Source organism: Salvelinus sp. IW2-2015, linkage group LG33 (genome assembly GCF_002910315.2).
Source record: "Salvelinus sp. IW2-2015 linkage group LG33, ASM291031v2, whole genome shotgun sequence".
NCBI lineage: Eukaryota > Metazoa > Chordata > Actinopteri > Salmoniformes > Salmonidae > Salvelinus > Salvelinus sp. IW2-2015.
This window is the reverse complement of record NC_036872.1, coordinates 16,114,002-16,139,800: the sequence shown is the minus strand read 5'-3', so window position 1 is coordinate 16,139,800 and position 25,799 is coordinate 16,114,002. Positions and strand designations below refer to the sequence as shown.

The 25,799-nt window shown below is 40.9% G+C and overlaps 2 protein-coding genes across 3 annotated transcripts in view; both read left to right on the top strand.

Annotated features, from left to right (window-relative positions):
- Positions 1 to 12,832, top strand: part of LOC111957879 (serine/threonine-protein phosphatase 2A 55 kDa regulatory subunit B alpha isoform) — a 29,907-nt gene extending 17,075 nt beyond the window's left edge. Inside the window, exons 3-10 of one of the 2 annotated variants that reach the window (XM_023978942.2) lie at positions 4,503 to 4,600; positions 4,717 to 4,882; positions 5,964 to 6,076; positions 6,224 to 6,401; positions 6,679 to 6,843; positions 7,063 to 7,232; positions 7,540 to 7,631; positions 9,839 to 12,832. In XM_023978942.2, coding sequence (XP_023834710.1) covers positions 4,503 to 4,600; positions 4,717 to 4,882; positions 5,964 to 6,076; positions 6,224 to 6,401; positions 6,679 to 6,843; positions 7,063 to 7,232; positions 7,540 to 7,631; positions 9,839 to 10,115 — 1,259 coding nt within the window. In that variant the 3' untranslated portion in view covers positions 10,116 to 12,832. Of the gene's footprint in view, positions 1 to 4,502; positions 4,601 to 4,716; positions 4,883 to 4,961; positions 5,094 to 5,963; positions 6,077 to 6,223; positions 6,402 to 6,678; positions 6,844 to 7,062; positions 7,233 to 7,539; positions 7,632 to 9,838 lie in introns of those variants that run through there. The other variant, XM_023978943.2, reaches the window with a different exon arrangement.
- Positions 12,833 to 13,212: 380 nt separating this feature from the next.
- LOC111957880 (BCL2/adenovirus E1B 19 kDa protein-interacting protein 3-like) lies at positions 13,213 to 24,457 on the top strand. The gene is made up of 6 exons (XM_023978944.1): positions 13,213 to 13,317; positions 19,402 to 19,657; positions 19,768 to 19,849; positions 19,980 to 20,086; positions 20,287 to 20,436; positions 22,207 to 24,457. The coding sequence occupies exons 1-6, from the start codon at positions 13,236 to 13,238 to the stop codon at positions 22,253 to 22,255; spliced, it is 726 nt and encodes a 241-aa protein (XP_023834712.1). The 5' UTR covers positions 13,213 to 13,235; the 3' UTR covers positions 22,256 to 24,457.
- The last annotated feature ends 1,342 nt before the right edge of the window (positions 24,458 to 25,799 follow it).

The window sequence follows — 25,799 nt, the reverse complement described above, 5'->3', positions numbered from 1 at the left end:
ACCATGGAAATATGCTTTTTAAATTGAGAGCTTGTAGCCTACTTGGGTTTCTAGGCTGCATAGACGGTGCGCTTAGTTGCCCATAAGATAAAGGGTAAGGACTAGTAGGTGCCTTTTTGGCTGACCTCCGTTGAAGTGTATGAATGGCTAGAGCTGAGTGTGCTTGATTATGTGTGCACTGGAGGTCGACCGATTTAATCGGAATGTCCGATTTCAAGTTTTCATAACATTCGGAAATCGGTATTTTTGGGCGTAAATTGTGCGATTTAAAAAAAAATATATATATATTTTTTTTTTTACACCTTTTTTTATTTAATCTTTATTTAACTAGGCAAGTCAGTTAAGAACACATTCTTATTTTCAATGACGGCCTAGGAACATTCTGCCTCGTTCAGGGGCAGAACGACAGATTTTTAACCTTGTCAGCTCGGTGGATCCAGTCTTGCAACCTTACAGTTAACTAGTCCAATGCTCTAACACTGATTACATTGCACTCCACGAGGAGCCTGCCTGTGCCGCGAATGCAGTAAGCTAAGGTAAATTGCTAGCTAGCATTAAACTTATCTTATAAAAAACAATCAATCAATGACTGTCATTGCTCCAATGTGTACTTAACCATAAACATCAATGCCTTTCTTAAAATCAATACACAAGTATATATTTTTAAACCTGCATATTTAGTTAAAAGAAATCCAGGTTAGCAGGCAATATTAACGAGGTGAAATTGTGTCATTTCTCCTCCGTTCATTGCACGCAGAGTCAGGGTATATGCAACAGTTTGGGCCGCCTGGCTCTTTGCGAACTAATTTGCCAGAATTTTACGTAATTATGACAACATTGAAGGTTGTGTAATGTAACAGGAATATTTACACTCATGGATGCCACCTGTTAGATAAAATACGGAACGGAATAAATGTTTTGTTTTCGAGGTGATAGTTTCCGTATTAGTCAAAGGTATATGGTTTAGAGAGAAATAGTCGACGCGTTATAATTCCTGTAATAACGTGTGGCTGAACTTGAAAGGGGTTCCTTCGTTATTTTACCGTTCATGTCTTCCATAGAGAATGTCTTATCTACTTCAAATAAGGTCTGTTTCGTGCAAGCTTAAACCGCTTCGACGTTTTGATACCCGTGTAAATCTCACTAGGATACGGTAACGTTTGTCAACATATTTTCATAAATCCACTCTACCCAAAAAATGATCTTCGCTTATATTTAGCCAATATTGATCAGAGTTACCTTGTCCTATGGATATCTACACAGTTATAAAATTGGCAAGGTGGTGTAAGCCTACACGAAACACAGACGTTATTTTAAGTGAATCTAAAAATATCCTATGGAATAAATGAAGGAACCGCTTTTCAGATTTTGCTAGGTGTCATGGGAATTATGACTCGCACTTTGGTCGTCAATTCTTACCATGCCCATTATTAAAATAGGATTTCCTGCATATAGAAATGACAGTTTTTGTTTTCAACATTCATCACAGGTAACTTAAACTCTATTTTTATTCAAACAGTTGAGAGTATTTGTCTCCTAAGCAGACTCTTCAGTATCATTGTCACTTCAGAGCTGTGTGTGTGTATTTATGTATTATATTAAGGTAAAGTAAAAGTGTTCATTCAGTATTGTTGCAGTTGTTATTATTACAAAAAATGTGTATGATATATATTTTTTTTAATAAATCGGCCGATTTAATCGGTATCGGCTTTTTTTGTCCTCCAATAATCGGTATCGGCGTTGAAAAATCATAATCGGTCAACCTCTAGTGTGCACATTACAAGATTCTGTTTACAGTACACATTTTGCCTGAGAACAAGCATAACAAAACAAATTAGATCAGAATATGAGAACAAGCATAACAAAACAGATTAGATCAGAATCTGAGAACAAACAAAACGGATTAGGTCAGAATCTGAGAACAAGCATAACAAAACAGATTAGGTCAGAATCTGAGAACAAGCAAAACAAAACAGATTAGATCAGAATCTGAGAACAAGCAAAACAAAACAGATTAGATCAGAATCTGAGAACAAACAAAACTGATTAGGTCAGAATCTGAGAACAAGCAAAACAAAATGGATTAGGTCAGAATCTGAGAACAAGCAAAACAAAACGGAATTAGGTCAGAATCTGAGAACAAGCAAAACAAAACGGAATTAGGTCAGAATCTGAGAACAAGCATAACAAAACATATTCGTTCAGAATCTGTGTGTGCCTGTCCCTTTTTGTTAATCACACACTTTCAGACATACAAAAGCAAGACTCAGACTGGCTATGTGGTTTCTTCAACGGTGTTCATGCTGCTGCAAAATAGTTTCTTTCTGCTTGTTTCCTTTCCCCTTTGTTTATTGGAGGTGTGGGGAGGCAGTGTGTGGCTGTGGCAGGAGCAGAGGTCAAGCACCTCCATAGAACTCCTATTATGTGGGGGATAGCACTGCACAACCCTACATTATCAGGCTTGTGCCAACCTCGGTCAACAAGGGAGAGATTGAGTTGAGCTAACAACTTCTATGGAAGTGGTTAGCTGCAGATATATATATTTATTTTTTTACATTTTCCCTCTGGGGTGGTTATGTACATCTTGCTTTCCACAACTTCACAAAATCATATATACTTTAGTAGTTAGGCTCAGTAGTTGTGAAATCAGTGTGGCACAGCAGGGAGCTAGATTACAGTGCATTTGGAAAGTATTCAGACCCCTTGACTTTTTCCACATTTTGTTACATTACAGCTTCGTTCTAAAATTGACTAAATCGTTTCCCCCCCTCATCAATCTACACACAATACCCCATGATGACAAAGCAAAACGTATTTTTAGTTTTTTTTGCAAATGTATTAACTTTTTTTTTTTTTTAGTAGTCTTAAGTATTACAATTACCTAAGTATTAAGACCCTTTACACAGTACTTTGTTGAAGCACCTTTGGCAGTGGTTACATCCTCAAGTCTTCTTGCGTATGACACCACAAGCTTGGCACATCTGTATTTGGGGAGTTTCTCCCATTCTTCTCTGCAGATCCTCTCAAGCTCTGTCAGGTTGGATGGGGAGCATCACTGCACAGGTATTTTCTCTCAGACATGCAGAGACTTGTACCGAAGCCACTCCTGCGTTGTCTTGGCTGCCTACTTAGGGTCATTGTCCTGTTGGAAGCTGAACCATCTCCCCAGTCTGAGGTACTGAACACTCTGGAGCAGGTTTTCATCAAAGATCTCTTTGTACTTTGCTCCGTTCATCTTTCCCTCAATCCTGACTAGTCTCCCAGTCCCTGCCGCTGAAAAACATCCACACGCATGATGCTGCCACCACCATGCTTCACTGTTGGGAAGGTGCCAGGTTTCTTCCAGAAGTGACGCTTGGCATTCAATCTTGGTTTCATCAGACCAGAGAGTGTTTCTCATGGTCTGAGAGTCTAGATTCCTTTTGGCAAAGTCCAAGCGGGCTGTCATGTGCCTTTACCTGAGGGGTGGTTTCCGTCTGGCCACTCGCCCATAAAGGTCTGATTGATGAAGTACTGCAGAGATGGTTGTCCTTCTGGAAGGTTCTCCCATCTCCACAGAGGAACTCGGGAGCTCTGTCAGAGTGACATTGGGTTTTTGGTCTCCTCCCTGACCAAGGTCCTTCTCCCTCATTTGGCCGGGTGGCCAGCTCTAGGAAGAGTCTTGGTGGTTCCAAACTTCTTCCATTTAAGAATGATGGAGGCCACTGTGTTCTTCCCCAGATCTGTGCCTAGATGCAATCCTGTCTCTGAGCTCTACGGACAATACGCACTGTGAATACGCACCGCATCAATTATATGCAACGCAGAACACGCTAGATAAACTGGTAATATCATCAACCATGTGTGGTTAACTAGTGATTATGATTGATTGTTTTTTATAAGATAAGTTTAATGCTAGCTAGCAACTTACCTTGGCTTCTTACTGCATTCGCGTAACAGGCAGTCTCCTCGTGAGTGCAATGTAATCAGGTGGTTAGAGCGTTGGACTAGTTAACTGTAAGGTTGCAAGATTGAATCCCCGAGCTGACAAGGTAAAAATCTGTCATTCTGCCCCTGAACAAGGCAGTTAACCCAATGTTCCTAGGCCATCATTGAAAATAAGAATGTGTTCTTAACTGACTTGCCAAAGGATAAATTTCCGATTGTTATGAAAACGTAAAATCGGCCCTAATCGGCCATTCCGATTAATTGGTCGACCTCTAATGGAAACAGGATGCACCTGAGCTCAATTTCGAGTCTCATAGCAAAGGGTTTGAAGACTTGTGTAAATTATTTATTTTACCCCCCAAAAATAAAAAAATGTTTTTTAGTTATGTAGATTTAGGGGGGAAATAATGTAATCCATTTTAGAATAAGGCTGTAACATAACAAAATGTGGAAAAAGTCAAGGGATCTGAATACCTTCTGAATGACCTGTACCCCCAAAACATTACAAATGTTGTTCCTTCTATTATTTAGCAATAAGCAATTGAACCTACTAATTGCCATGTTATCTGTGACAGCTGACATCATATCCACTGTGGAATTCAATCACTCTGGGGAGCTACTAGCCACTGGGGACAAGGGGGGCCGTGTTGTCATCTTTCAGCAGGAGCTAGAGGTAAGTGGAGGTTACTGATCAACACAGTCCACTGTATTTAAACACTGGACAGAGTCTCGTGTCAGTAGTGTATTTATTTTTGACATGACTGTGTTATGCATGTTGTCATCGAGCAGAGTAAGAACCAGCCACAGTGCCGTGGAGAGTACAATGTTTACAGCACCTTCCAGAGCCACGAGCCTGAGTTCGACTACCTGAAGAGCCTTGAGATCGAGGAGAAGATCAACAAGATCCGGTGGCTGCCTCAGAAGAACGCTGCACAGTTTCTCTTGTCCACGAATGGTCAGTAGAGCATTGTGTGCATGTAGCCTTAGCCTCCCCAGCCCTTTCCTCTGTTGGGGACGGGGCGGACCTGACAGGACTCTAGATAAGCTGTTCATTACGTTGACTCATTTGTATGTTTTGAATAGGAGAGTGATCAACGGAAATACAGACCTGCCAACATGCACGCATTTTGCGTACCAACTACGCACTTCTCTGTCCATGTACGCAGGTACGAGATCCGAGTTAAAAGTACGCAGAATTGAATAGGGCCTGATTTTATATATATATATATATATTTTTTTTTTAATTGTGTGTGTTTTAATAAATAAAAGATTTACTCAGCGGATTTTAACATCCTGATTCTCGACTGCAACACACATACATGTATTGTGTTTGTGTCTACGCACATGGAGATTAATACATCATTATTCGACGTAGCTAGTACCCGGTGTCTGCCCCTCCTGTTTGTTGTGACGCTGAGTTTGCCGACTGTCAGCTGTACATAAACACATGGACAAATCCCTTTTTGACTCCGTGTGTTGTGGGAAGGTAAACACATTGTCTCAAGCTAACGTTATCGAACATAATATGGACATTCAGTGGGCTCTAAAGTGCCAGCAGTTCACTCGCATTTGCTAGTGAAAGAAATTAAATGTAAATACCAAAAATAACTGGCATTGTTTGTGTGAGTGTGATATTTAATTCTGCGTCCCATTAGTTGAATTTTCCACGCAACCTGATAGACTGTAACTGTAATTATGATCTACTTCACAAAAAGCATTACAAAAGTATAATCAAAAACAAATATAAACAACTTGGCATTAAATGGAGTCGGGAGTTTAGAAGGCCGCGCGATGAAGAATGAGTGTCCGGTATTAGCTATTCGGTCCTATTCTGTAATTGCGATCTGACTCAAACAGCGTGCGGACGAGCGGGCGGGGGAAAGAGAACCCCGATTCGGCGTGTGCGATTCGTGCGAGTTGAATCTCCAATTTGCAGAGCGCGTCTGGGACTCTAAAAAGTTGGCCAGGGTTGGCAGGTCTGGAAATATATTGCTGGTGCAGAAGCAGCGTTGACATGCATATGTGCTCTCTTGCAGATAAAACTATAAAGCTGTGGAAAATCAGTGAACGGGACAAGAGACCAGAGGGGTACAACCTGAAGGAAGAGGATGGGCGTTATAGAGACCCCACCACTGTCACAACACTACGGGTGTGTAGACTTTCACGTACATATACCCTGCACACTCAGATGCCCCAACATTGACTCATTCTATACACCTCATCATATACACTACGCACAACTCGTACACCTGGCTAGAGAGAACCTGATACATCTCCTCCTTCCTCTTCACCATAGGTCCCAGTGTTTCATCCCATGGACCTGATGGTGGAGGCCAGCCCCAGACGAGTGTTTGCTAACGCGCACACCTACCACATCAACTCCATCTCGGTCAACAGCGACTGTGAGACCTACCTGTCTGCCGATGACCTTCGCATCAACCTCTGGAACCTGGAGATCACTGACCGCAGCTTTAGTATCCTCTCTGTGTTTGGTTCCCATCACTTTTCCTTTCTGTATCTGCTGAGCACTTCAGAAGGTCTTCTTGGTGATCTTATTCCATCTTGATTTAGTGCTTTACATTTTTGTTAATTATGTGTTGAGTTTGCTTGAATAGCACTGTAACTCATTTTACGGAGACAGTTCAACAAGGCACAGTTAGTCATTTTTGGGTCGAGTAGTTCAGGAGCCCCATTTCTTATCTGTGGTGTCAGAGCTGTTATGTTTGCCCTTGACCTCCCTGACCTCCTTAGACATTGTGGACATCAAGCCAGCTAACATGGAGGAGTTGACGGAGGTGATCACAGCAGCAGAGTTCCATCCTAACCAGTGCAACACCTTTGTCTACAGCAGCAGCAAGGGCACCATCCGCCTCTGTGACATGAGGGCATCAGCTCTCTGTGACCAGCACTCCAAGCGTAAGTGGCATGTGACAGTGCAGTCCATGATATTAGTTTCAGACAGAATTCTGTGCCCTGTGGAGACAACTAGGTAAAGTTTTTCAGAGACAGATTAAAAGTACTGTTTAGCCCAGCAATTTCAGAGACCTCGGAAGCAGATGCTTCAACAGTCCATTGCTGTCTTTGACTACTCCAATGAAATGACTGAGCTAGCACACCTCTCGTTGTTTCATTCAGTGTTTGAAGAGCCTGAGGATCCAAGCAACCGCTCATTCTTCTCTGAGATCATCTCCTCCATCTCTGATGTCAAGTTCAGCCACAGTGGGCGCTACATGATGACCCGGGACTACCTCACCGTCAAAATCTGGGACCTCAACATGGAGTCCCGTCCAGTAGAGACTTATCAGGTCAGCTGGTGTCTGTGTGGTGGGATGTAGTGACATCATCATGGATGTTGCATCCAAAATTCAATTTGCTTGTCAGCTCTAAACTTCTAGTTTGATAAGTACATCCTCCACTAGGGGGAGATGTTATGTGTAAATGTGTCCTGTCCTGTATTGGGCCCTGTTGTATCTTTTATTTATTTATAGCAAAGATACATTCACTTCAATGTTATCATTTGAAGGTATGCTTATATTAGACTGAACCAATGTGTTTTTTTGTGCAAATATTATGTATTCGTGTCTTGATTCACTATCATTTTCCTCCCAACAGGTTCATGAATACCTCAGGAGTAAACTGTGCTCACTCTATGAGAACGACTGCATCTTTGATAAGTTTGAGTGCTGCTGGAATGGAAACGACAGGTGAGGGTTGTCAAGTTTTGCCATCAATTCTAAACTTGATACTGGATCTATGAATTGAGCCTGACCGATACGGATCTGATTTTATGGTGAAAATATTCTCGATAATCGATCATATCTGCCGATGTTTTTACTATTATAGCTTGAATGGGGGGGGGGGCGCTTTCTGTATGCATTGTGCTTAAAACAACCCTACAAAGATACTCAGAAAGATGCTCTTAAATTTGAGGAAAGAACATTTGGAAGCCGAGCATTTATGAAAAATGGTTACTATTAACTTTTGTTTTTGACAAATGAGGCTGTGGTGTTTGCTTATGGTCATTCTGTGTATTCTTAAAGTAGATCATAAATAGTACGTCTGCACAGTATGAATGGATCATGATTTTTTTTTTCAGGTATCAGTGCCACTGCGGACTCATTAGGGGTCATTATCTGAATAATTAAACAGTAAGCCAAAATAACATAAAATACAGATAGCTGGACATAATAGAATTATGTAAAATGATTAAGGAAGCTTTGGATTTGTGCCCTAAAATGTTACGGACACCACATAAAATTTAAGAGCATCAGATAGATTAGGTTTTGTTATGGAAAAACTGTTACTCTAGTGAAAGGAGGATAAACTGCACTAATTCCAGCAAAACATGAGCTTCTGAGAACTGAGCTGCCTCATGCTAGCCAGCTGGACAACAATGACATGGCACAGATTTTCAATGTATTGGTATTTATCTATGTTTTTATTGATTGTAGGGCTGTAGCCACTGAATTCTGGGAGTTGTCACTTTAAGGAAAAACATCAATCAAAAAATGAACTGCTGGCACCGCGCTGCCTCTCGCTCCAAGCGTTGCCTCAATGAATTGTCCTCGTTCTCCGGCATCCTTGGGACATCCCTACCCCATTGAAGTTGACATTTAAAATGGTTAGGGATGTCCCAAGGATTCCAGATGGCACTAACCCTCAGTGAACGGCGTCAAGTACTCTCACTCAGCTAGTTAGTGCTTGTCGTAGAAATGGGGGTGGTGAAACGTGAATTTGGACCAGTCCTTGACAAGTGACAACCCATACATCAAAACGTAGCAACGAAGCGCTACTTTGTAACCTGATATGTTGTTTTCTTGGTTTCTGAAAACATTTGAATGACAAAGGCAGAGCTTGAGGAATTCCCTTCGCAAAGAGCAAATATAACACCAGATTTTGTGTGCTTCACTAAGGGGCTGTAACGGTAACATTGCCATAGAGTTGAACGTTCTTAGCACATTTGGGCATAGCATCCGTTGTTTGTCATGACATCCAACACCCTACCATGACACTTCACGCAACAGTGTGATTTTTGGCACTTTATTGAGCTGGCGTGCTTCTATCTACTCACCGTAGAAGCAGTAGGCCTAACAGTTAGTTCACAGTATTTCACTCTCTTCTCCAACTGGTATAGTTGCGTTGTGAAAAGTGTCCAGTCTGTACCGCGCCAAGGCAAGATAGGCTTATAGCCATATAAAGAGCTCCCTCTTCGGGGCAAGTAATAAAATGCCCAAATAATTCTATCAACAGCTTTTTTACAGAGCGTTTTGTCCGCATCTTAAATCGGTCCTTTTCGGTGGATTAAACGCTGATACAAATACATCCTCATATCGGTCAGGCATTAAATATTAATAGATGTCTGACATTTATCAGGAAGTTGATGCGGTACGATACATTAGATCAATGTTTGACATCGAGGACACTCATCAAAGTAATAGTTGTATTAATTTATAAGTATATAGTCACTTTATGTTCGGCCTACAGAAGAAAGGCTGTAGCTACTGTAAGACACTATATTGGGATGTCCCCTCATCTGAACTTAGCAGCCCAGCGCTTATCAAAGGCTGCCTTTATCTCTGTCAAACAGAACTCAAGGCTGCCCTTGCATTACGTCTGTAATGGTGGACTCAAGGTGGATCTGTCTGTATTAGCTTGTTAATACATGTTTTTTTTACTCATTCACCGTACACGTTTAGGTTTCCCATCCTGCACAAACTCCACTGGATTGCCATTATACAGACTGTTGTTCCTGTCTCTTGACCTCATTGTATACATGCCACAGTACACTTGAATGTTATAAGGGCTGATTTAATGAATGTGTTGGTTAGATTCTGTGATTGAAAGACTCTAATTGAAACCACTAAGTCTGCCACTACCTCTGAGTCTCATTCCCCACCCTTGTCCTCCTCAGTGTTGTGATGACGGGCTCGTACAACAACTTCTTCCGGATGTTTGACCGAGGCTACCGGCAGGATGTGACCCTGGAGGCGTCTCGGGAGAGCAGTAAGCCTCGCTCTGTGCTCAAGCCCCGCAAGGTGTGCACAGGTGGGAAACGCAAGAAGGACGAGATCAGTGTAGACAGCCTGGACTTTAACAAGAAGATCCTCCACACGGCCTGGCACCCCCAGGACAACATCATTGCCGTGGCCACCACTAACAACCTCTATATATTTCAGGACAGACTGTAACTAGTATTCAATGAACCCTTCAGATCCCACTTTAGCCTCATCTGGAGAAGTGCAGAAAAACATCTGTTTTGATGGCTTTCTTAGTCTTATTTCCTGTTCAGGGGGCTCCAACAGTACCACACTTCTCCTGGCACATTGCAACTGATGTCCACTACATCCCAAAGGGAACACTTTTCTAACACTCTAGTCTTTTGGTGGGATATTGTTTATTTTGCTAATTTCCTATGTTGCTAATTTCACGGTTTTGGTGCCACAAGCATTTTTATATGAACAAGCATTTTTTCTTTTGATAGGGAGTTATTTCAACTGGGTTCCCACCTCCAACCCTCTATTGTTGACACCGATTACAAAATGCCATTCTGCATTGACCAAATTGGCAAGCTGTCAGCTCTCCATATTTGTCCCAGGCTGTTTGTCAAGTTGCCAAGTTTCCTCGCCCTCATCTTTCACATACAGTACACACTCACTCTTAACATCGATGTACACACACAAAGCTCAACTCAGTTGGTGGATTGGTTTGGGGGTAATTTCGAGACAACTATGCCAAATGCACAGTTATCCAGTCTGAGACTACAGACAAGGCTTAACAGTCTGGTAAACACAGATTCCTTCTCCAGAGGTAACCTGCAGTATGAAGCCGTTGCTTTTCCAAGTAAATAGTAGTGGTCAGAGGTGCTGCAGGCAGCCTAATCTCACATGGAAGGGACTGGTCCCTCTTGCACTTAGTGCCACCATGTACAGCTCAGCACAGAGGCGCCAGTGCAGTTATTGTAAGAGAGTCTTCAGGCAGAGGCATGCCTTGGCCATATTGTGCTGACCTGCATGACTTGTCAGTTTAAATGTGAGAGGCACTCATTTGTACCTCTGCTGCTAAGTTCCATGCATGTGTCTTGGCTTATGTTTCTTATGAATTGTTTCCCTCTGGATCAAGTTTTGTTTGTATATTTTTTAATGATATTTTGTACTTCAGATAAATAATAATCACTATAATTAGTTTATTTTTGTATGAACTAAGACAGAAATATTGATAACATTTAACCCCCTTACACTACTTGGTTTAGTCTGATCACTGTTGTCTGTTAAACTGTAGGTTTTGGACTGATCTGTAGACTGAAAGATTACTTGAACTGGTGATATTTAATGTGACTTGTGTTAAATTCAAGTGGGCCGCTGGTCTAAATATGGAGTGCATATTAATGTACCATTAAGAAAGGCTTAATGCATGTTGATGTCCAAAGAGCAGTCTTTTCAGGTATCGGTGCCACTGCAGACTCATTAGGGGTCATTATCTGAATGTTTTTGTATTTAGGTTACTGTAACTGATATTGACTGGAATGGATTCGGTTGCTTCAGTTTTAGTTCATTTGCGCGAATTGTTTCAACTCCATTTGTGTGTGCCATGGCTATGTTTTCTAAACATTTGCACTGAGTGAAAGATAATTAATAATAAATAGGCCATTGTACAGTGAGAATGGGCAAGGCATTATCTGTTTTCTCTGCTTCAGTTTGACTGAAGAAACACTCTTAACCACATTCACTCTGAGGAGAATCAGGTTGATTGACTAGACAGGTTTACTGACATATTTTATAATGAGATGTTTTCTCTTCGATTGTGCATAACAAGTTCTTTATGCAGGAAACAAAGTAACTGTTAAGTGTATCATTGGATGAAATTACTGGTTAATGTCAGCTCAGGGCATTGGAGACAGTATTTCAAACGTATGGCATGTCCAGCATTTGTACTGTATTTAGTTGATGTGGCATTATTTGTTAAGGATGTTTTGGGAGGTTGTGTCTGTAGTACATTTGTTTATGTATACACTTGATTGACGAGATGCCAATTGTGAGCCATTGGATCATAATAAGTTAGCATTAAGCTTAAGAATTGAGGCTCACTCACAAGTAATGCTACCAATAAGCACGATTGCAGACTGTCTGCAATCAAGGTCATTAGCTCTACTGGTGTTGTCACTTCCTGCCAATGTCCTTGTTGAATACTTAGATTTTCTTATGTTTTGTGGACAGTTTATAATGGCTGTCAATTTGTTAGCTGTTGTGAGAATGTGTCATGACATGAGGAACAAGAGTAGCCTACTGTACATGTTTTGTCATGGTTAAGATGTCAAATGCTCCATAGGAGAAGCCACACGTTATACCCCTGACCCCATACCACTAACACACACTTGGCATCAAACATCAAGGCTCAGTTACGGTACAAATGTAGTTGTCAAAATGGGCTTTTTTATTTTTCTTAAATTTACTGTCAGTTATTCTAAAGCGTCAATACATGGAGACACCTAAACAAAATAAATGAGTACTTTTCCCCCAACACACTCCTGTCTTCACAGCTCTTGTGCGAAGCTACCAAATGTCATTCAGAAGGACCTAATTTTTCATAGCAGAGGAAATAATTAGATAATCAAGTATGTTTCCTGAAGTGACTGGTGGCATTTCAGGCACGAGACTGCTCACGGGAACTTAAATATAATGTTTTCACAGAACTCGCAACAGAATGCACTTTTTATTTTTGTGAATTTCATTGATTTGTATGTTTTGTTTTGAGGGGCTCTTGATAAAGATTGGGGGACATTTTGGGTGATTTAAAAAAATATCAATATAGCAGTTTTAAAGGTTTACTGTATAGGTCTGTTTGCCTTTGTCAAATGGAATAAAATATAGTTTAGATTTAATGAGTAATAAAGTATTTCAAAACTGAACTATGAATACAACACTTTTTATAATTAGTTTTGACTATTAGATGCTGAGTTACGTTGTATGTCCTCATAGTGTATTATGATACAGGAAATAATCTTGGCATTACATGCACAAGCAACATGACTTTTTTTATTTTTTTTTAAGGATCAAGGAGACCAGAATATTGATATGTGAAATACAAGGAATATGCAATGCAAACATACATCAAATATGATTGGTATTTGTGCTAGGCTACACATACTCAAATAACTTGTGCCCAAACAATATGCATTATATTGTTTTCCCTGCTTTATTTGTTTTGTTGCATATTTTGGGAGTAGAAATTAAAGTTTGTGAAATAATTGTGATAAATCTCCCTCGGTGCCATTAAATAATTATGCGCCTGCGCGCGCCATTGTTTGCGTCATGTTGACGAACACTAAGGTAGGGAACATGTCCACCACCACTGCTGCTCAGCAAAACATTAACGGGGAGCCTGGCCTCAACGGTAAGTACAATTGTAAACCTTTTTGAACAATCTCAAGAGTTTTAAATACATTTGCAACGAATGGGCTTGCTTTTCGTGGCATGTGTTTATAAACAGAAGGATATAGCAATATTGACCATACGTAAACTTTGCTGCTCCAATGGATTGACTTTAAATATTTTAGTGACAGGATTTCAACCAATCATGGATAACTAAACGCTGGTTTGCCTGGAGGCAGGCTTAACCCATATCAAAATAAGTCCAAATAAAATGAGAAAAACACAAACCAATTTCGTCGAATCAGAGCCAATTCTTAGTTTTTAATTGTGTAATATATTTAATTAACTCAATTTCCAGCTATTCATAAAGTTTTTTGGTTTATATTGTCTGTTGCACTCTGCCTGCATTGTCGATTTTTTTTTTATCCACAAGGCGAACGATATTCTTTGGAACTGCTTGTCTCCTGTGTAAAGAATGCAGTGCAACACCACTGACTACTAGACAATGTAGATTCCAGATTAAATATTCTAATTCATTCTAGAGTAAAAAATAATTTGAACAACTATAGGCCCATCAAATGCCCATAATACTCGGTGATACTGAGTGTCATCATACCATATCCTTAGGTTTTCTCATAAAATGTATACTAAAGATAGGCTATTCAATGTAATCCGTAAGAAAAATAAACAATTTCAAATGTATAGCTAGCATTGAATTATTTAACGCAATAGGCGTATAACCTACTTCAACCCCCAATGACAATTACTGTATGCTGAACAGACTCAATATTCATATGACCATCAGATGCAGTCTCAAAACTGCCCAAGAAGTCCACTTTGGAGGAAAAAGCACAAGGTTAAGATGGTATATGTTTTTATTATCGGTGTCCTTGTATAGTACTTTCTGTCACGGAGGCTCTGTCCCTTTACACGGTATGGCGATGCAGTCGGTTTCTAATAGCATGCACTGGGAATTTCCAAGAAGAGGTTTAGTGAGTTGAATGTTGCTCAGGCTAAACTGGTTAACAGACAGGGGTGTGGGGAATGGAGCTTTGATTTGATGCTTTAGCTTAGCTTCCAGAGATTGCATAACTCTCCTCCCTCTTTCCTGCCTGTCTGGGAGCAGTCTGAATTCCATTAGGGCAGGCTGCTGTGAGAGGCAGTACCACTATCATGAAATGCAGGCTATCGGCTGGATGCGCTGGATGGTGTGTTATTTATAGACAAACTGATAATGGTAAATTATGAATGATAAAATAGGCATACTACTACAGATAATGGACTACAGATAAACCACTCCTGCACATTGATCTGCTACTGGGACTCCTTATATAGAGCCTCATTCTTGTGTATTGTATTCCTTTTGTGTTATTTTTCTTTTTCTTATCATTTTTTAACTGCATTGTTGGGAAGGTCTGGTAATCAAGCATTTCACAGTAAAGTCTACACCCGTTGTATTCTTCTCATGTGACAAGTAACATTTAATTTGTTAATGGATATATATCCTCTGTATTAAATAAACACATTTTGTATGCTATGTCTACATTTGATAGAATATGCACATTATGTAAGGGCCTATATTGGAAATTGAACAACATAACGTCACTGGTACAGTGGAATTTAGGCCACCCAATTACAATTGATGTCCCTCAAAGAGAGGAAATAAGGGATATTTTAGCTTAACCCTCCTGCTGTGTTCTGGTCGAATTGGACCGATTTACAAGTTTTCTCTCTGAAAAAATGTAGTTCATTTAATCTTATTGTTTTATGGTTCCATGACTTTGTCCACACAGGGCATCTGAACACACAAAATACATTTTGGTGTTCCCTGTCAAAAATGACCGATCATTAGAAATGAATGGGTGAGACTACAATTAGTGTATGAAATTGAGTTCAGGCACATGCCCATTCATCAGATGGACACACTTCCTCTCCCAGACCCTCACATGCATGTGTGTTTGAGCACACACACACACCTCACTCCCCTTCTTGGCTACCATGGCAACCCCCACGGGAAATAGAATCTTTCCCCCAAGGGATTCACACCTGTTCGCATTCTCACAAACAATCGCAACATTGTTTTAATAATATATAGAACTTTTCTTGCAGCTCTGGTATATAAAGCTTTTTTGAGGCCTTGCGCACAATTCATTCTGTGGCAGCACAATGACCAAACGATATACTGTATGTGAGGATCTTGATCATATCTTTGATCATGACACTTGTGAGGAGTCCTTGTTAAACTTTGACACAAAGTAGTCTGAGATAAATAGCACTATGTTTAATCTGAGTATTTGTTATAGTCAAAATAATCCAAACTTTTTTTTTTACTCAAAGAAGTTGTATGAGCTCAGGTGAATGAGCCCTACAGGCCACAAATAGAAGTTAAACACTTGTAATGTTCAAAATAACTTAAGTTGATAGAAAGATCTAACACAACATTAGGTGATAATATATGTATTATTATGGAGTTATAATCAGCTATAATGGGGCGGTCATTTTGGACCGGGAACAGAATTAATTAACATGAAGCGAACACAACAGGAGGGTTAAAGGGCAACTCCACCACTCCACTTCTCAATCTCATTTTCATTTTCATTAACTCCAGCACAATGCCAGCGTCTGCATATGTGAAAACAGCGCATTTCTACATTTTGTAGAAACTAATATGAAGGAAAAAAGTTTAACATCAAAAGTAAAAAATGTAAAGAGGATGCTTTTCAAACACTGAGATTCATGGTTATGTCGGGACTAAGAAAATACACTCACTCTGGCTAGAAACTCGTTGCAGGTTTTGAAAATCACTGCTTTTCTTACTTTTAATCCTGCCTTGAGATGTCACAGAGATTTTTTAGGACCTTATCTTTTTAACCACAGATCATAGAAACGCACCGTTTTCACATTTGTAGACACTGGTATGGTGCTGGAAATAATGAATATGAGATTGAAAAGTGGCGGAATTGCTCTTTAATAGGCATGGGAGCTTGTTTATGACTTGAGCAAAGACTGAGAGCATGCTTTGTTCCAAAGTTGCAGCTTAAAGCAGGCTAGACTTAGTCCAGGGCCATGTTTTAAACTGAACTCTCCTGAAGTACAGTATGTTTGTTTTTATTCATGGCGTCACTTGTTTCAGTAATATGCACATGCAGCCTTTTTGTACAGAGAACCTCTACTGGTGTCTTTGACATCTAAAAACCTTGCATCCACATCCATTTTTAGTTTTACAAAATGATTCTGCTTTTGTGCATGTGCATAACTTCAGGGAAGTTAGGAACCAATATACACAGGCAGTTAGGAAAGCAAAGGCTAGCTTTTTCAAACAGAAATTTGCATCCTGTAGCACAAACTCTAAAAAGTTCTGGGACACTAAAGTCCATGGAGAATAAGAGCACCTCCTCCCAGCTGCCCACTGCACTGAGACTAGGAAACACTGTCCCCACCCATAAATCCACGATAATTGAGAATTTCAATAAGCATTTCTCTACGGCTGGCCATGCTTTCCACCTGGCTACCCCTACCTCCAGTCAACAGCCCTGCACCCCATTCAGCAACTTGCCCAAGCCTCCCCCATTTCTCCTTCACCCAAATACAGATAGCTGATGTTCTGAAAGAGCTGCAAAATCTGGACCCCTACAAATCAACCGGGCTAGAGAATCTGGACCCTCTCTTTCTAAAATTAGCAGCTGAAATTGTTGCAACCCCTATTACTACCCTGTTCAACCTCTCTTTCGTATCATCTGAGATCGCCAAAGATTGGAAAGCTGCCGCAGTCATCCCTCTTTTCAAAGGAGAAGACACTCTAGACCCAAACTGTTAGAGACCTAAATCCATCCTGCCCTGCCTTTCTAAAGTCTTCAAAAGCCAAGTTAACAAACAGATCACCGACCATTTCGAATCCCACCGTACCTTCTCCGCAATGCAATCTGGTTTCCGAGCTGGTCGTGGGTGCACCTCAGCCACGCTCAAGGTCCTAAACGATATCATAACCGCCATCAATAAGAGACAATACTGTGCAGCTGTATTCATCGACCTGGCCAAGGCTTTCGACTCTGTCAATCATCACATTCTTATCGGCAGAATCAATAACCTTGGTTTCTCAAATGACTGCCTCGCCTGGTTCACCAACTACTTCTCAGACAGAGTTCAGTGTGTCAAATCGGAGGGCCTGTTGTCCGGACCTCTGGCATTTTCTATGGGGGTGCCACAGGGTTCAATTCTCGGGCTGACTCTCTTCTCTGTATACATCAATGATGTCGCTCTTGCTGCTTGTGATTCTTTGATCCACCTCTACGCAGACGACACCATTCTGTATACTTCTGGCCCTTCTTTGGACACTGTGTTAACTAACCTACAGACGAGCTTCAATGCCATACAACTCTCCTTCCGTGGCCTCCAACTGCTCTTAAATGCAAGTAAAACTAAATGCATGCTCTTCAACCGATCGCTGCCTGTACCTGCCCGCCCGTCCAACGTCACTAATCTGGACGGTTCTGATTTAGAATATGTGGACAACTACAAATACCTAGGTGTATGGTTAGACTGTAAACTCTCCTTCCAGACTCACATTAAGCATCTCCAATCCAAAATTAAATCTAGAATCGGCATCCTATTTTGCAACAAAGCATCCTTCACTCATGCTGCCAAACATACCCTCGTAAAACTGACTATCCTAACGATCCTTGACTTCGGCGATGTCATTTACAAAATAGCCTTCAACACTCTACTCAACAAATTGGATGTAGTCTATCACAATGCCATCCGTTTTGTCACCAAAGCCCCATATACTACCCACCACTGCAACCTGTATGCTCTCGTTGGCTGGCCCTCGCTTCATATTCGTCGCCAAACCCACTGGCTCCAGGTCATCTATAAGTCTTTCCTAGGTAAAGCCCCACCTTATCTCAGCTCACTGGTCACCATAGGAGCACCCACTCGTAGCACGTGCTCCAGCAGGTATATTTCACTGGTCACCCCCAAAGCCAATTCCTACTTTGGTCGCCTTTCCTTCCAGTTCTCTGCTGCCAATGACTGGAACGAACTGCAAAAATCACTGAAGCTGGAGACTCATATCTCCCTCACTAACTTTAAGCACCAGCTGTCAGAGCAGCTCACAGATCACTGCACCTGTACATAGCACATCTGTATAAAGCCCATCCAACTACCTCATGCCCACACTGTTATTTATTTATTTATTTTCCTTTGCAACCCGGTATCTCTACTTGCACATTCATCTTCTGCACATCTATCACTCCAGTGTTTAATTGCTATATTGTAATTATTGCATCACTATGGCCTATTTATTGCCTTACCTCCCTTATCCGCGCTCATTTGCACACACTGTATATAGACTTTTTCTATTGTATTATTGACTATGTTTGTTTATTCCATGTGTAACTCTTTGTTGTTGTTTGTGTCGCACTGCTTTGCTTTATCTTGGCCAGGTCGCAGTTGTAAATGAGAACTTGTTCTCAACTAGCCTACCTGGTTAAATAAAGGTGAAATAAATAAAATAAAAATGTGGAGTTAGGTCTAATCCTCAAGAGCATAAGGCAGCCATCCACCATGACTCTCCTTGTTAACATGCACTGCTGTATGTTCCATACAGTGACTTTGCTTTACACTTACTGTGAGTGGCTGAGTGCCAGACAAAGCACAGGTCTCGTGCATCTGAGATAAAGGGTCCTAAACAGCAGAAGGGATGCATTGCTCTGCCAGGGGCTCTTTGCTGTAGACCAACCTGAAATGCAAATGTCTGCTGATTCAGGATCTATAGCCTAGATCTCCATTCAGGCTGAGTAAGTATTTTTGTGTCATGATGATTTCTGTCTTCGTTGACCACGTAACTTCAATTGCAAGCACTTACAGCAGATATTTGGCCTTTTCTGAAGTACCACTGCCTTCTTTCTCCAGCTTGCTCATTTGAATTACAATAGCCACATAATAAAACAACAGTGCTACAAGTTATCTTTTTAAAATGTCAATGTTTTGGTGCCTTAAGTTTGAGAACTTGTCAATGCATCTTTACCATGGACTTATGTCACTATTATCAACATTTGTACTGATACCCACACTTAATCTGATCCCAATTTTATGCTTGTGTTTTCAGGGTCGTGGGTAGAGCTGGAGCTGAATGGAAACAACAGGAACCAGGCTCTGCTGCCAAACCCCAACACGGAGAATGGGAATGAGGGGGAGAGTCAGGCCCCTCAGGCTCTGGAGGTGGTGCCAGAGGAGGTGGAGGAGAGTCTGACAGGGGGGCTGGGGCACGTGCCCTCATCCTCCTCTATCCACAATGCAGACATGAAGAAGATCCTCCTGGATGCCCAGCACGAGTCCAGCCAAAGCAGCTCCTCCTGTGACAGGTAGGAAGGGAGTGTCATGTTTTTGGTGAGCCCCCTCCCTGAGCTCTTTTCTCCATGTTTAGGTGTTTGTATAATTTACGTGTTTATTTTCTTCCTGTGTTGTGCCTCAGTCCTCACAGACCTTCCAGTCCAGATCAGGATGACAGCCAGGTCACCTTTGACGTGGAGATGTCCAGTAGGCGAGGGAGCCAGGTACGTAAACCCAGTCTGCTCTCATGTGTCTGTTCCTCCATCCATGCCCCTGACATCACTGTTACAGTATAGGCCTACAGGACCTCTCTGCTCACTCACCTGTGTGCTCTCTCTTTCTCCACATCTACAGTCAGAGGAGGAAGGCCTAGAGAAAGACAGAGAAGATGATATCCTGATGAACAAAGGTGCGGACTGGGTTGCAGATTGGTCCAGTCGGCCCGAAAACATTCCCCCCAAGTAAGGAGACACTGCATACAATCTAACATAAATAAACTTGTAGTCTAAATCATAGCGAAAATAGACTAAACGTATTCAATTCCATATCAGTCCATGTAGAACGTTAAAGCATATAATAGAAATTATCATTTTCTGTAGGAAGCCAGTATAATTCAAAATTGCCAACATGTTCAGTGATATTTTTTTTTCTTTTTTTGTAGGGAGTTCCACTTCCAACACCCCAGACACTCAGTATCCCTCAGCATGAGAAAGAGTGGAGCCATGAAGAAAGGGGGTGTCTTCTCTGCTGAGTTCCTCAAAGTCTTCATCCCCTCCTTAGTCCTGTCTCACATCCTTGCCCTTGGTATCGGGTGAGTGACTGTACCATCTTACACAACTAGCAAATCAATTGGATGTGTGAGTATTTGTACACTGAAGAAAAATATAAACGCTACATGTAAAGTGTTGGTCCCATGTTTCATGAGCTGAAATAAAAGATCCCAGAAATGTTCCATACGGACAAAAAATATTATTATTTCTTATTTCTCAAAAATGTTGTTCACAATTTTTTTTTTATCCCTGTTAGTGAGCATTTCTTCTTTGCCAAGATAATCCATCCACCTGACAGGCGTGGAATTTCAAGAAGCTGATTAAATAGCATGATCATTACACAGGTGCACCTTGTGCTGGGGACAATAAAAGGCCACTCTAAAATGTGCAGTTTTGTCACACAACATAATGCCACAGATGTCTGAAGTTTTGAGGGAGTGTGCAATTGGCATACTGACTGCAGGAATGTCCACCAGAGCAGTTGCCAGAGAATTGAATGTTCATTTCTCTACCATAAGCTGTGCCTCCGACGTTGTTTTTGAGAATTTGGCAGTACGACCAATCTGCAACCCAGTCTGCACCTTTGTTCATCAGGATATCATCTTGTCTGTCTTTCTCTGGGCCTTCCTCCTCTGACTGGCGGCTCCCGAGTGGTGCAAAGGTCTAAGGCACTGCATCTCAGTGCTGGAGGCGTCACTACAGAATCCAGGCTGTATCACAAGCGGACGTTATTGGGAGTACCATAGGGCGGCGCACAATTGGCCCAGCGTCGTCCGTGTTTGACCGGTGTAGGCCGTCATTGTAAATAAGAATTTGTTCTTAACTGACTTGCCTAGTTAAATAAAGGGAACATTTTAAATTATACATTTAATTTCAAAAAAGTCAAACCGGCCTCTCAACCACAGACCACGTGTAACCACGCCACGTCCGGCTTCTTTCCCTGCGGGATCATCCGAGACCAGGCCACCTGGACAGCTGATGAAACTGTGGGTTTGCACAACCGAAGAATTGCTGCACAAGCTGTCAAAAATCGTCTCAGGGAAGCTCATCTATGTGCCTGACTGCAGTTCGGCGTTATGCTCACCTTCGATGTCTACTGGCACGCTGGAGAAGTGTGTTCTTCAAGGATGAATCACAGTTTCAACTGTACCAACTGTACCAATTTGTACCAACTGTACCAATTTGAATGCACAGAGATACCATGATGGGACCCTGACGCACATTGTTGTGCCATTCATCCGCCGCCATCACCTCATGTTTCAGCATGATAATGAACGGCCCCATGTTGCAAGGATCTGTACACAATTCCTGGAATCTGAAATGTCCCAGTTCTTTGATGGACTGTATACTCACCAGATATGTCACCCATTGAGCAGGTTTGGGATGCTCTGGATTGACGTGTATGACAGCGTGTTCCAGTTCCCGCCAATATCCAGCAATTTCACACAGCCATTGAAGAGGAGTGGGACAACATTCCACAGGCCACAATCAACAGCTTGATCAACTCTATGCCAAGGAGATGTGTTGCACTGCATGGGGCAAATGGTGGTCACACCAGATACTGACTGGTTTTCTGATCCACACCCCTACTTTAAAAAAAAAAGGTTTCTGTGACCAACAGATGCATATCCGTATTCCCAGTCATGTGAAATCCATAGATTAGGGCCTGATGAATTTATTTAAATTGACAGATTTCCTTATAAGAACTGTAACTCAGTAAAATCTTTGAAATTGTTGCATTTATATTTTTGTTCAGTGTAGATTATGTCTGCTGTTGAATCATTGTCATGCTGTACTTATTCTCTCCTTAGGGTCTACCTTGGAAAGAGACTCACCACGCCTTCCACCAGCTCTTTCTAAACCCAAACTAAAGCAGTGCCAGGAAGTTGTCCTGTCTAAAAAAAATACTTGTACCTCTGCATCCATTGTTTTCCTAGCTAGCTTCCTCCTCCCTTTTCCATTCTATTCATCCATTCTATTCATCCATTCTATATTCTGTTTACTCAGATTTTTTTCCTATGTTTTTACCACTTTATCTGACACTGACTCACCCCAGTTTTTTTATGTTGGGTGCTTTTGGAAGGTTCACAATTCGTCAACGTTTGGGACCCTTTACCTTTTGACACAGATTGGGCACAGTGCGAACTGTAGCATCGGACAGTAATGACCACTATCAACCCATAATAGTTCACAGCCACTGCCTGAACCTGAGTGTGGTACTTTTGGAACAAATGATTCTCAATTCAGCTATTGAAATCCTATACTGCACAAACACTGAGGTGGCTGGTATTGGATGGCAGGGGGCCTGAACCTTTGGGAATCTCTTTGAGATTTCCATATAGATGCCTTAGCTTAGACAGAGATTGTGCTGTGAGAGGTCAAGTGTCTTGGAGTGTTTATCTTCCTGCTCCTTACTCCAAGTCAGTTAATTGCATAGTGACTTGCACCTGAACCAAAAATAAGCTCCATATCTGAAGTACACCTTTCAAGAGTTGCAGTGACTCTGAATCAAGTGGTATTATTGTTCCGTTTTTGTTTTTTTTGCATGGAGTTTTGATATTTTTTTTTAACCCAGACTTTAATTCAGCAGAAGTTTGGTTGTAATTCCACCCTATTCTAGTTATACCTAATTTTTGTCATATTTTAGTAGCTCCAATTTTCTCTAAAGAGGGTGGTCTCTTGGTGAAAGGATGTGAATATTTATGCTAGTGGCTACTGCAGGTTTCCATTGATTATCAGGAAAACAACTGAGCAAATAGTTATACAGATGGGGGTGTTGATGCAGAAAGAGTAGCATGTCTAAATGCTATGCAGTACATGGTGAAGTACTGTAGTAGTAAGGAGAAGGGGAAAGTTTGAATGAAGATGTCATTGTTTTATGTAGATATAATATAGTAGATACAAATATACACAACCTGCCTGCCTGCTGTTCAGTAACTCAAATGTGTCAATGCTACACATTCTTCCTCTCTTTTGTCATATCTTATTTGTTTTTTTCAAGCTGATTCTAGAAACCTTTGAATTGAAGTTTTCCTGTTTGGCTGCACACCCTCAGAGTGAGATCCAGTGTATAGGTCCAGTCACCATACTCAGTTGGATGTGTTAGCGGAATTATGATATAACTGGCCACAAATGACTACTGCATATTGCCAAATATAGATATATTTTCATCTCAGCGCTTTCATTGCATTGGAAAGGTACCACTGACACTGATCTCTCAACTATTGGAGAAGTTGAACTATAGGGTTAGACAAACTCAAACAGCAACATGCACTCCTATCTCCAGCAAAGTCATCTACCTTGTTTTGACCTGTCCTTTGGTGGTCTATTTTATGTAAGCATGGGCTCTATTCAGCCATTACCAATAGGCAGACATTATCTACCTTATTAGGGTAACGTAAGTAATGCTTTTTGTATATGTGTTTAACACTGACCTATTTTAAGAGTTATGATAAATGACCCTTTTTTGGCAATGGTAAAAAACATGTTTTCTTTTCATCACACTAGGTAATTATCCCAGGAACTCCCGGGAAAGTGGCTATACAGAACCAGCACTCCTCCACTGTATTGGGTTGCTTGGTGATTTAGGGTTTTGTATTGTATCTTTAGGGGGAAGGTTGGTGGGCAATGGGGATAGGTGTGATGACATGAGTGGGGTATTTTTTTTTTTTCTGAGTGGGATTTTTTTGTGTGCCTTTTCTTGGTTTGTACCAACTCAAAGTAACTCCCATTGCATGCATGCCCTTAGTTTGTAATTGGCATTTACGTAGTATAATTCACGAGATGCCAAAGGTTGTTATAGCTTTCATTAAAATTGTGAAGTCCGTCCTTGTTTGTAAGGCAGAAGAAGTATGCACATTATCATTGATGTTTTTTTCTTCTGATAATCCTAAATACAAACTGAAAGATGCCTTTCTTGTTTGTATGGAGGGCAGGGCCCTCAGGAATTCATTGAACATGCTTGTAAAAAATTATTCCAGAAGCAAGAAGTTTCAGCCATGTAGATTGATTCATTGTAATCATATTGAAAAAACTGACATTAAAATGAGAAATTAACCACAATACTCTCAAGCAGAGTTTTTGAAAGGAAAAAACAGAGACATAAATGTACTGTAAAACACAACATGTTGTACAACAAAATGATGGAAATAATATTGCTTGTTGTGAAACCCCCTCCTACCAAATACACACCCACAACTGCTTTTCATGCTCCCATTTTAGAATACCTTTTCCAGGGGGGGGGGGGGGGGGGGTTATAAGTGGGAAGAGCATATTACAACCTTTTGAATAGGAAAAAGCAGGAGGGCAAAATTCTGTGCTCTCATATCAAGTGAGAATGAGTGAGCAGTAGAGGATTGATGATTTCCAAATATTTGAGTTCCTTATAAATGCATGTCAACAGAAGAGGAAGGTAGGTGATAGATTAGTGTTAACGTGTTTTTTTGGTGGCTTTACATTGCTGACCGGGATGCATGAAAAGTACAAAGAATAGCAAGGACATGTGCAGAGGTCTCACATTATTAATTGGCTGATGTTATTGAACCTAGACAGCATAGACTGGGTAGATGTAACGGTGCCTTCTCTCCATATTTTCAAACAGTGATGCACAAAATCAATAATATGGGTCAAATGGGCCAGTAACCCAAAGGTTGTTAGATCGAATCCCCGAGCTGAAAAGGTAAAAATCTGTCGTTCTGCCCCTGAACAAGGCAGTCAACCCACTGTTCCTGGGCCGTCATTGTAAATAAGAATTTGTTCTTAACTGACTTGCTAAGTTAAATAAAGGTTAAATAAAAATACATTAAAAAAATTGACCATTAAGCATTTATCTTAATATCTGTGAAAGGTTATAGATTGTTGCAAGGTATGTCGCCGTTTTGTCTGTCATGTAGGCCTAAACAATGTCAATTTCTCCCCTTTTACCACGTTACGGAGCAGTTTATGTTGAGGTTTAGAGGAATTATTATGTAAATAGAAAAGTACTGGATTTGGATGTGTCTGTCCTCTAAGCTTCAACATGAAATGTGACTAAATTAATGTTTACATTTCTTTGTGATTTTTTTTTAAATCTGTGTGTATGCCGGAACAATGTTTTGTAGGAAAGAGATCCCTCTTGGTTCATCCCATTCATGTTTCCATTGATTATTGTATACTCCATTTAAGGGACAAATACCGGTCATGGCTAGCTGGGATACAGTTTATGTCAAATTGAAGTCAAAAGTAGATTTGTTTGCATTTTAGCTAACCCTAACCTTTTCCTAACCATAACCTAAGTATCCTAACCTGCTACCTGCATTATCCTAACCTGCTGCGTAAGTTCTAACCTGCTACTAAAAGTCAACTCTGACATAAACTGTAAACCGGCACTATCTAGTCAAAACCACAAATCGTAAATCTCATCGTA

Bases quoted from the DNA above. Each gene is read 5' to 3' on its own strand.
- LOC111957880 (XM_023978944.1), top strand. From the start codon at position 13,236: ATGTTGACGAACACTAAGGTAGGGAACATGTCCACCACCACTGCTGCT. The intron at 13,318-19,401 runs GTAAGTACAATT...TTGTGTTTTCAG, and splicing joins CGGGGAGCCTGGCCTCAACG to GGTCGTGGGTAGAGCTGGAG. The intron at 20,087-20,286 runs GTAAGGAGACAC...CTTTTTTTGTAG, and splicing joins CCCGAAAACATTCCCCCCAA to GGAGTTCCACTTCCAACACC.